Source organism: Bombus pyrosoma, linkage group LG12, assembly GCF_014825855.1.
Source record: "Bombus pyrosoma isolate SC7728 linkage group LG12, ASM1482585v1, whole genome shotgun sequence".
Lineage (NCBI taxonomy): Eukaryota > Metazoa > Arthropoda > Insecta > Hymenoptera > Apidae > Bombus > Bombus pyrosoma.
Genome location: NC_057781.1, coordinates 3,393,342 through 3,405,634, shown reverse-complemented (window position 1 = coordinate 3,405,634; position 12,293 = coordinate 3,393,342). Strand labels below are relative to the sequence as shown.

Genomic DNA, 12,293 nt, shown 5'->3' with positions numbered 1-12,293 from the left:
GCGCTATTATATCGTAAATCCACGTGAGAAATTAACATACTCGCTACCAGCATCGTATTAATATTTTCGCCTGATACTTTTTCAATAAGTTCAGATTAAACCGTGTACAATTTCTAACCGATGATATAAGCAAAATAGTGTTCCTTGCTGTAAACCTATGTGTTAAAAACAGCAAGGAACTCTTACTTGATTCTCATAGTACAAGTCAAGTGAAGTATAAAATGTTCGAAAAATTATAAACGGCGCTGTACGTGTAACGTTTCAAAGTTAATTTGGGTTAATCTTAAATATCTACGAAATAAATCAACATGAATAGATTTGTTCAATTAAAAAGAAATACACCTCGGACATTTATTATTTACAGATGGAGAATTTAATACACGTTTAGAGTGATTAATATCTATTTATGAAAAGGGAATGATTAAATATGATTAAACGATAGAAATAATAGATATGAAGATTTAAGTTAAGCGTTTGTCAGAGTTTGTCGATAAATGGACAACACAGTCGACGAAAGTCGACGCCTATGTAGTAGCCGGATACGTAGTTATACCCAGTTAAACCCTTCGCTCTGCATTGCGTCCGCGCAAACGCGCACGCTGCACTCGCGGTATTAGCATATAAATTATGTTATCGTGATTTATGTTCGCGGGCCGCGTGCCCACACAGGCACTGTGGGGCTACTGATTAAAATTCGACGGCAACCAGATCCGAAGGCCTATCAAGCGATTGCGAGCCGACAAAATGCTTCGATCTTCCGTCGATATCGACTTTCCATATTTCAATGGAAAGACAGGCTCTCCTTGATCGAATCAAACGGGGAAAAAATGTTTCCAACGCACTACCTTTATGAAATTTTATGTAAATTGATTTTTCATCAATATTTAAATGTAAATCTCGGTTTCCAATGACTTTGCATAATTTCAAACGTACCATGAATGAAGTGTACATTTTTACTTTTCTTACATAGTTAGATCTGTTTAAAACACTGTATGTTCTTGATTTCGCTTATTTTTCAACTTAATCGTATCTTTCCATCGTTGAAAGACTTGGTAAATTTCGATGTAACTTTGAGTGCATTCTAGTTTCAATCTGATGTTTGTGTTACACCACTGAAAAAGGGTAAAAGTGGAACACAAACTCGACCATAAAATTCGATGATCGTAATAGGGATAAACCTACTTTCTTCCAGCTCTGCCGTCCATCACCATTACCCTCGATTACCGAAATCACACGAACCGTTGTTAATTTTCCATTTTCTCCTATTCATCCTTTTGACCTTCTATCATCTATCTTCTTTGAAGCTCTCCGTCATTCTACTAACAATCTATTGGTTGTAGGTTTCGGTAGTTTCGATCGTTTAATCCGAGGTCGACTTCCTCGAAACATTTGTTTCTTCGACTCGTCGCGAGTTCTTATTCGGCCTCGCGTAGCCGAGCCTCTAAAAGGATAAGCATGCTCGCGAGAGCATGGCTAGCATATTGCATAATAATTAGTGGGCAGCCAACGACCGTATACCCTGTAGAGTGAATTGCCGCAAGTTCATTGTCGGCAAAGAAATAGCAATATAAACGTAACGTGCACCAGGAACAGCGAGCCGATTAGCAACGCTATTACAAGAGTTCTCTCAGTTCCTCCTCTCTCCCGCTTATCCCTTTATTTCTTTCTCTCTTCTCTATGCACTGTGCACAGATAATTCTCATATAACGTGTCAGTCAGTGTTTAAAAAAATGTCATGTTAGAAAAATCACATTCCGTCAAACTCATATTACATACAGAGAACTTCATATAAAATCAGAATTATTAAAGTTATTAAAATTAAAAAATACACACAAAAAATCACCTTTAATCATAATTACGAGACTGCGGGTATTTATGTAGTTAAATGCACATTTTTGTAAGCATTATGAAAGAACTGGTATCTGAGTAGAAATTTGTTTTATCTACGAAATATTATAGCGAATCTATTTTGAGTATTTTACATATTTTGCACATTATATATCAACACTCTCTACATTTTCGTACCTTTAACTTTCCCAACAATGTATTTCGTTGATATTTCTTTCATGGTATAGGTATCACATTATACAATGGTTAGCAGTATTTTCAAGCATACCGCGGTTCCCTTTCATAGCTCTTTTCATTCTTCCTGGTGTTATCGTAAGTAATGGTCGCTCAAGAAGAAGAACGATCAAGTTTATGTACTGTTTACACGGTCTTCGACCGCTTTCTTCATGCATCGTTCCCAGACGCACGTTTTTCCATCGCGGTGAATTTATGCGACGCAAATACTGCCCTTGAAAATTCCTTTCCGCATTCTGTGCGCATAGAACGATTTGTCGGAAGAATCTTGTAATTATATTGCACCAATTAATTGTTAAAAGCGATTTCAAAGTGCCTTGGTACTTGCTTTATGGTAATATTTTTTATTTAAACTTTTATTGGAAGGAATTTGGCTATTCCCGTGATATTAAAGAATTTTGTAACGAATTTTGTAGCACCCAAATTAATGCGAAACATTCCCAATGATGGTGATAATGAAATTCGCGTATGTTTGTATCTGTTGGAATATTGAAGAATGAAAATAACAAACTTAAAACTGAGAAACCGCTTTCTTTCTTGTACGCAATGGACCAAGAAGACTGAAGTTGCAAGCCGTAGGAAGAGGTCTCGTTTCGAGAAAAAGATTTCGTGGAAGAAACGATCTCGTGAAATCGATGTGGTCGACGTTATGCGTCCGCGTGAGATACGAATCAACGACCGTCGACAAAAGAAAGTTTGACGTAATCGAGGGAGTTTCACCTGCCGAAACACAAAAGCGATCAAACGATAGCAATTCCCCGAGATTGGTCAAAATTGCATCGAAGAATTGCGAGATCCGTCGACATCCTTGAGGGCGCCTTGACACGAATAAATCTGTTAAATCACCGCGTTAAGTAACGTCTTAATAAAAGCTGAAATGTTACTACCTACGATTCTCTCACGCGGCTTGTATTGCCATTATGTCCATATACCTTTCAATTTAATTCTTTTTACGACAAGTTTTATACTTCGGTCGTTGGTAATCTTACTGTTAAATGATTAATATCCAAATGATTATTTCTTTACTCAATCGTAACTTTAACTATTTAAACTTGTAAACAATGACTTGCAATAAACATCACCTCATAGTTTGCTGTTATTACAATTATTCCTTAAATGGACCATTATCTCGTCTTATACTAGCGGAAAATCATCCAAAAGAATTCACAGATAATGCGTAACTATTTTCACCGATCGGAAATCGAACGGAGCTGTTATTGGCCAATCTTTACTTCCGAACGACGGAACCTTCCTGCTGCGACGAATTATATGTAGTAAATCGAATCGAGAACAGCACGAAACTCTCTCGTTTTGTGGCTGTGCAGTCGAGCAATGCGAAATTCCCATCGCGGGGATCGTACTGCGCATTTCGAATTGGGACGATCAGAGTACTAAGGAACTCGAGTATGCTTTAAGGGATGTTATAAAGGATAACTACTTTCCTGTTTACGTGTGTATACTTGAAAAGTATTCTCGTTGCGTTTTGAGACTCGCTCGCAAGAATATCTTTCGTTTCCGCAATTCGAGCACCGATATCTTGCTGAAAGTTTCTAGAGCTTGACATCCACCGAATTATTTATTCCAATTTCCATTTTAATAATGCAAATGCAGAAGAAGTTTTTAATTAATTAAGTCTTCATACAAGATGGATTTTTTCTGTTTGAAATTCTAATGAAAATTAAAGAAATTAATTGTACAAAATGTCTTCGTTATAAGCTAGAATTTCGATAGTAACGACCATAATCGTATACCATCATATATCGTCGATAATATTCAAACAATGGACATAAATTAAGAAAGTTAAAATACGTATTTATATCTTTTATATTTGATAATCTAATAATATAATATATAATATAACATTGTAGGATCTTTACTACAATTAGTTTATTTACAATAAATGGATTAAACAGATGTTGGTTAAACAGGAAACGATGATTGTTTAACGTGAACTAATCGCAATAACGTATTATAATTAAGACAACTAGATAATTTGTAACTCTCGTCACCACGGATCCAACGCTCTCTCTCACGCGAACCACACTAGCAACACTATCGACAACGGTAGCAACACTATCTCTACAACGCGACTCGCACTCCCTGACTTCTCGATTCGTATTATCTGGTTTCTCAAGTAACACTGACTGTTAATTTGTCTTTGTCCCTTAGCAACCCCTTGTCTTTTGTCTTAGCCTCACGTCTTTTGTCTTAGCCCCACCACGCACATGTTCCGCAACCGCTTGTTTATAATTCGCCCGATATCTCTTAGGCCTTTCGTCCACGATACTACAATATATAATATATAATATAGTATAATATAGTATAATAAATATAGTATAGTATAATAATATAATTAGATTATTAAACGTCTTTACGGTATCGCAGATATAGTTCAATAATTCAGCCAATTTTATAACTCAACATTACCAAAGTATCGAGCACACTGGATTATTAGAATTCTACGATAGCTTAATTTTTGAAAGTATCAGCCATTTCATTCAGAAATATCTTATTTTCGACGCACGGAGAATGGTTTTTAGTCCGAATTGGATATCGTTAGCGAAAAGTCACGCTCCGAGAGCACAAGTGCCATTACGGTCGATACACGGTCGGATTATTCGCGACGTTTCGGGGAGAAGCTCGTTGAACGCTTTCAATCGGGGCTCCAAGTGAAAAATGTCCTGTCAGGTGCAGCGAGTCAGACCCTATCGAAGGTCCTCCAACATAGAAGCTGCGTTGAATGCGCAAAACGAAAACGGGAATACAAAAAAATTGCACGGCACTAAATTGGTAGTGAGATCGTTGGCATCGGATATAGTGAAAAGTATAATTAAAAATGACTGGCTTTAAAGAACAAGAAACCGAAAGACCAGATTTAAATCGACGATCGCGTAAGGTAAGTTGAATATATAGGATAACACTTTTTCATATAATCCTTCCTTTTTGGAGAAAATCGAATATTAAATACGTACTTATAATAAAACTCAGCCAGTTTCTGACTTGACAGAATTGGCGATCGATAGGAGTTATTAGTTATAAATTATCCTATAAATGAAAATAAGTCGAATATTGACAATAAAGTCTTTTCGTTTGAAACCTCGTCTTCAAGAAAATCAAGTTTGAAGATTTATTGACATATTCAAACATCATTTTAAGGCATGTGCATTGTACTGCGAAGTTAATCAAGGATATGTGTTTGCACAATAAATATATTTCATACTCAAGCAAGCTGTCTTTAGTTTCTACGACTTCCCGTAGTTATAAATTTCTCAAACATAATAAAAATTAAAAATTCGAATTATAGCTTCATGCACGGTATGACAGTCCTGCAATTAAACTAGTTGCAAATAGAATTTGAGCAAGGTTACAACGCGAGAAAGTACACTAAAATCAAAAGAAGCGCGTGATTAATGCCGAAGAAAGTAAGTAGAGAGAGGAAGTAGCAATGGATAAGCGACGAGAAAAATATCGCAATTTGCGATAACCACGAGAAACGTATTCTTGCGATATATTAAGTCGTGAACAGAGCAATAACCGTGGTCACGAAACGAAAACAGCTATGTTTCCTTATCTCAACCTTTCTGAAGAAAGAAACGAATCTTTTAACAACGATCCTCTCTTACCTCTAAACGAGTCTTTCTAATCTCGGCATAATACATTGCATAAGAAAAGACTTAACTTTCTAACTCATTATATAAACATAAACGCGTGCAACATTATGCTCATTCAACGTGACTAATTACCGATTTATCATTTATTTACTTGCACTTACTATTACTATCTATTATCATTATTTAAGAAAAGTCGTAGTCGTAGAAAACTTTCGTTCCAAACATCTAACTATCATCCTTTGGAACATCTTGACGACAAGAGCAACATAAAAGCTGCATGATTTACGGATCACGTGTGACTCCTCCTTCCATCTCGAATAGAGAGACGAACATCATGAAATGAACAAAAGCATAATGCGTTGTATTCCATCCGCACAAAGGCCGCAATGAATCATAGTAACTCGTGAATCGACCAATCGATTCGTCCACTTCTCTCTAATTTCATGGTTTATCGTGAAGCACAGAGGGAGGACAAAGTTCATTGATCACGTAGCGAGACAGAGAAGGAAAAGAAGGAAAAGGGCAATCGTCGATGAAAATCCTGCGGGGCCATTCGTTTATGAGTACGTACTGTCTGGCTTATTCAACCCCCATCATGGCTTACGCCTATATATACGGACCGTAACTACATGGGGAACCGGGGAAAACTACGAGGGTGGCACAGTTTCGGAGTTTGTGAGAAGGGTGAACGCCAGCCAGCCCCGTGGCACTAAACACTTAACTGCCCGATCGTATTTTACAGGATGAATCCTAAGATTCTATCTTTCGTACGACTACCATCTCGGTAATGGAGAATTCACCTTTATGGCACTGTAGTCGACAATTTGGCGAAATTTACATTTGCGCACCATCTGTTACGCAACGTCAAAGAGAATTATGATTATCAGATTGCCGATAGATTTATTTTATTTTTATTTTATATTATAGATTGTAGATTTATTTTTATATTATTTTTATATTAGAATTATTTTTCTGAACACGGCTAAAGAAATGAAATACACATGTGATTGTGATTCAAATTGTTTCAGAGCTTTTTGGAGGCGAACTCCAAATGCTGGTGGAACGCAGCCTTGGTGGACGCAACCCGACAACTCAGGTACAAGGGTCACGTGTCACCTGGGGTGCTGATGGTCGGTGGACCACCCTGTGCCCTCGAGGTCTTGAGGGCAGCCTGGGCTCGGAATGTCCTACGACCGCCGGCCGATCACGCGATAACTTGCCTTGGTAAGTACTTTCTCAAGCTTCTAACCACGATTACCCTCAACTTTTACGTACTCCTTCGTCCATTTCAAACCAAGTTGTTACGTACAACGACCGAGACCTGTTCTAATCGTACCGATTAATTACAGAACGATTTATTTCGAATGCTAATGAAACTTGAATCGGACGCATCAGCGACATGCGTCGATTATATCGCTGATCGAGAGAACGTCCGATGCCCATAGCTGGAATGGACGCGCGTACACCGTTGCAAATAAACAGAACTGCTTTGCCACGCGGTTGTATCTCGTGTCGTTAGCGGAAGCGGATGATAATGCAAATTGGATGTGGCGTTAACGTTTGGTTGTGCATCGCGCTAGTATACGTTTAAATCGAGGAGAGCAACGTATCTCACCGGCTTTATCTTTACGCAACTATGGTTCTTGCATTATCGGCACCGCTTTACCGCGTTCCTTTGTGCAAGTATTCGAGTTCCAAGGAAGTCAAGCGGCGTATTCCATGCTCTTACGCGCTACCATGTGCTACCTAAGTATCGTTCGCTGTTGTCGTTCCGTGTGTCTCTAAATGCCTCTACGAAATTCATTTCCAGCAGCGGCAAATAGGAACGCGAACGATATCGACGATAGCATGCGATGTTTTTCTGTTTTTTTCTTCTCGTGTACCTTTTTCACCAGCACGTTATTCATCGACGTGCCCTCAATCTTCTTTTTTCATTCCACGCCACCACTATTGCCATTTTTGCGCATCGTGTTCCTCTATCTATATACACCTACGCACCACTACCTCGCATACCAAACGTATGCTAATGCGTGTAAGTTCCAAGGTACATTGGCGTAACAGCGCAATTAATAACGCCGTGACTACAACGTTCGGTTGCAGAGGTAGCTGGATCACCTGCATGGTTTGTTGGATTTTCGAGTCGATCACATTTTACTGGTCCCGTCGTAGCTATCTCCACAGCTACGATCGGAATAATTCCGATACAAACGAGACATTGCTCCCTTATGCCGTGTCCTCGTTGAAGCAACAATGCTTGTCGTCGTTGCTGCATATTCTAAACAAAGCGCCCAACGAACGTATAAACTCGTAGAAACATTTTACTGCAGCAACGTAATCGAAAGAATTCACGCGTCCATCATCACGTAGAAATACCACGACACGAAATTTCCACTCGAAAAACTTCGACCTGGAACTTGATTACATAATGCGGCAGTTGCATAACGTGTAGCAGACAGTTATCGAAACATCCGTAAAATACACTTTTGGCATTTCACCATAAAACTCGAGAGCCAATCGTAACGCTAACGCAACGAGTCACGATGTCAGCCGATTCCTCGCATTATCCAACACCACGGTTGGCTAAAATTTCCGCTTTATCAGGAGGATTTTGTCAGCCGCCGCGCCGGCTGATAAACGCGTTCAAACACACAGCAGGATACATGCGCCTATGCGACTCGCTGCTCCGGCGGTGTCTCCTTGTAAAAAGCAAACGATAGCCTGCTACGTTCTACGTCGTTTATCTGCTTGGATTATAGAGCATCCGTGGTATCTAGGAGCCGCTTTCCTTATATGCTCGCTTTTCTTCTTCCTTCCCCTCCTTTTTCGCGTGTCTCTTTTCTATTGCCTCGGTATCTCCTTCTTCATTTTCCTTATTTTTTCCTTCTTCCTTTCCCGCAGGCCGGCTCTCATATGCCTTAGACACTTGGATACACCTACACTCGGCTATCTCGCGTATCGGTTTTATGCTAATGTATATGCATTCCAACATGCCCGGACACAGTCATATAATTAATGATACCTTGTTCTCGCGGTTACTTTTTTCTACAAACGGATTTAGAAAACTTACATTGTTCACGGCCTCGTTCGTTACCGCGTTCCCGCGACGAATATTTACGAATACCAACGACCCGGAGCTTTAACGCGAGATACACCCTTAATGGGGTTATTAACAAATGTTGTTAATTTTGTATTGAACGTGGTAATTGATCTAGATAGCTAGAGAAACAATTAACATACGATGGAAAATTATGGAAGCTGTTTGCAGCAGTTTTAGAAAATAATTGCGAATTGATAATTATACGTAGACATAACTGTACAGTGTTTTCTATAAATTTAGTTGAAAGAATTTTGAGACAACTCAAATGGTCCAAAATTTAAATCTGCTTTATGAAATCGTTTGTATTGTAGGAAATGATCAAGTAACGCCATATAAAACATAGCAGTATATCAGAAAAGAATTATATAAATATCAAAATTAACTGAAACAGTAATCGTGAAATAGAATGAGTATAAACGAAAGAAACATTTAACGTTTATTACATACATAATTGTTGATGCTGAGCATACGTGATCTTCACAATCTAAAGTTTCAAACGAAGTTCGATGATTTCCAAATGAATTAACAGGTTCTACTTCGCTTTTCTGTAAGTGCCCGGACAACGGCGTAATGTAGATCGTTCGGTTATACTCGTGCTAAAACCGAAATTGATCACGTGTCGCAGCTCAAAATCAACCCTGCCATGTAATAAAATGCTACCCTTCAACGAGTATCGACACGAAATCTACCTTGATCTCCCATATAAATATCTTCTACTATGCTCGGAGCGTCTTTGTAAAATCAGTGAAAACTTAACACCGTGAAATCTCGACTCTCTAAGAGTATTACGCAAGCAAGAATAGCCGCGAATCTTCGAATGGTTTTCGACGAGTTTATCGAAAAAAGTAATCTGAAAAAAGGGGACTGTTGAGCAAGGCGGCTTTATCGTCGATCATTAAAGAGGCACCGATGGTAATGTAAATGAATCGTGGCGTAAAGTTCTTCGCCTTTCTCGCCGAGAAGATCCGTGCCAACGGCAGCAGGAGTGCTTAAATCGCGAAGTTGCCTTATCTCGAGTACCTTATCTTTACGCGGCTACGGTTCTCGCTTTATCGATACCAGTTTACCCGCGTAGCGTTTAGATGAGTTTGCCCTTACAACCAGAGACACGCGACGCGTTTGCACGAGCGTGCAAACAGCAACAGCAGTCTTTCATTTATTAACAACGATCGTTCCAAACACGAGCGACAGAAAATCGTTCGTTCATATTCCAGTTTAACGATTGTGACATACCGATGATCCTATGTTTCCACTTCTAAACTACAGGGTGTCGTTCATACACCGTGCACCGGTCATTTTCTTCGTCGTCTAACGTTTCTTTCCTCTTTCCTATCGCCTCGTTTGCATACGTTCTGCTCCAAATTCAACATTCCTATTTACGTCGCAGGCGCGCGTATCTCGGCGACTAGCACGCGCTGACACCTATGTGATTTCGTTCCTCGTCATTTTTTTCCCTCTTTACCATCGTCTTTGCGTTCCTTAGCTTCTTTTCTCTCTTTCTCTTCTTCGAACCACCGTGCTTCCCTTCCCACCCTGTCGGCATTCTTTTTACTCTCTTTCCACTTTTTTACACATCGTCCGCTCGTATCTACACACGCCTACGCGTGACTATCTCGCATACCAGGCTTATGCTAATGCACGCGCATATCAACGCTCACTGGCGTAGGAGCTCGTTTAATATTATCCCCGCGTCGTGTGACCTTATTTTTACGAGGTTGTTGCACGAAATTACGACGCTACGCTTCCTTCTTCTGCCGTCTACTCTTCCAAGCTCGTTGGAAATTTTTCTTCTTCCTAACTCGGGAACTGAGAGAATTCGTTTGGAAGGTCGCCAACGGCGCAACCGAGCCGATCTTCCGGACGATCAAGCGCGTATCTGGAGGGCACTGGTCGTTCGTGTCAGAAATTTGAGAGGGAAGGGGCCTCGAGGATGCGGCTGTATGTAAAAGACACAACAATTCCCTTCGACTCGTTGCAACATTCTCCATTCTCTTCTCGCGTATAAGTTGAAATGGACGAGAAATATCATGTTAATGTCCCGATAAATTCCCGATTTCTCCGTAGTTGCGAGCAACGCACACGTTCGTGCGTGAACATAACGCGCGAGGTGAAGCGAGTTTCACGCCGGCAACATAATTGGTCTGTCGTCTACCTCGTGGACGCCGGACGGCTTATCCGATCTCTCTATTTCCCTTCTTTCATCGTTTCGTTGGCTGTGTGTCATGAGAATGGCAAGTGAGATCCATAAAAGCGGCTGTAGTCCCATGCCTTCTCTGCTCGATCCCTATCGATTTCGCGAAGCTACCTCAAAACGTACGCATCAAGGATACGCATTACGCGCCGATGCTAACTACGAAGATTCCTCCCTCGACGCGATAGTAAAACGAGATCCGTAATTTGCGACTTCTAAGCTCGTTATAGAAATTGCGTTTTATAGAAATGAGGACACTGGTCGTTGCTCGTGGTTAAGATTTATCTTGCCGAACTATCTTTGCACGAAGTGAATGTACCGTTCGTATCTTCCGAAGGGATGATTCAGTGCATTTTCTATGGGAACCGACTAATGGAAGGCGATATCTATCCATCGAAATTTCCAGATTTAATTCAGTACTAGATAGTGTAAGAATGTAATATAAGAATCGAATAGAAAATTTGAAACTTTGAAACATATAGTACAATCTTCCTCGCATCCTACAAGCTTTTCCGTGCATTAAAAGTTACCTTCTTTCCGTCGTAATATTTTCATCCGCACAAAGGATGATATGAAACTTGTAAATTTTATCTAAGTGAATTTATTTTAACCGAATGAAGTATTGTATCGTATATCTTTTATAATATAAAACTACGTTTTATGTGATTTCCTTATAAGCAGAAAAACTGAGAATGGCCAAACAACAGCCATACGCTCATGGCAGAAATATCCGTAACTTCCACGGGAAGGAGTTAAGATTGCATCGCTTTTATGTTACTCTGTACATGATAACCACGCGAAGTTTACAGATTTAATCGATTAAGGGGTAGCACAAGCATAGTAATATTACAAATTTAAAATTCATAATGGAGATCTTCATGAACAATTACAAGTAAATGATCCTTACATCATGCTACTATGTTATGTACCATACAATTCTTTCAGTGTCCCTACAAGCTCCTCCATAAATTGAGAGTTAAGATAGCTACTTCATACAGTATTTACATAAAACGTACAGATTTCATGGAATACCAGGTAGTACAAGAATAACACAAAAGAATAGTAAATTCGTAATTCGTACTTGATGCGCAATTATAAATGCACGATCCTTGCATTATACCACATATTATCCCAATATACAGGGATACCGTACAATTCTTTCGTCGTTGCTACAACCGTTTCCCACGAATTTAAAATTAAGATCGGATCGCTTTTGTGTAACTCCGTACATGGTGCATTCACGCGAAATTTGCATCTTAAATAAAGAAGAAACCTCTCTGCGAGTTAGCCATCGATTCGGTTCGTTCAACCA

General features: G+C 39.6%; 1 protein-coding gene and 1 long non-coding RNA gene across 6 annotated transcripts in view; one reads left to right on the top strand and one right to left on the bottom strand.

Moving 5' to 3' along the window:
• The window catches only part of LOC122573587, a 130,837-nt gene that overhangs the window by 80,005 nt on the left and 38,539 nt on the right, over window positions 1-12,293 (bottom strand). The gene's annotated exons all lie outside the window — the stretch shown is intronic.
• The window catches only part of LOC122573576 (storkhead-box protein 2), a 111,464-nt gene that overhangs the window by 64,653 nt on the left and 34,518 nt on the right, over window positions 1-12,293 (top strand). For all 5 annotated transcript variants that reach the window (XM_043740130.1, XM_043740126.1, XM_043740127.1 and 2 more), the window contains one exon: window positions 6,722-6,917. In XM_043740130.1, the coding sequence (XP_043596065.1) occupies window positions 6,722-6,917 (196 nt within the window). The remainder of the gene's footprint in view (window positions 1-6,721; window positions 6,918-12,293) is intronic.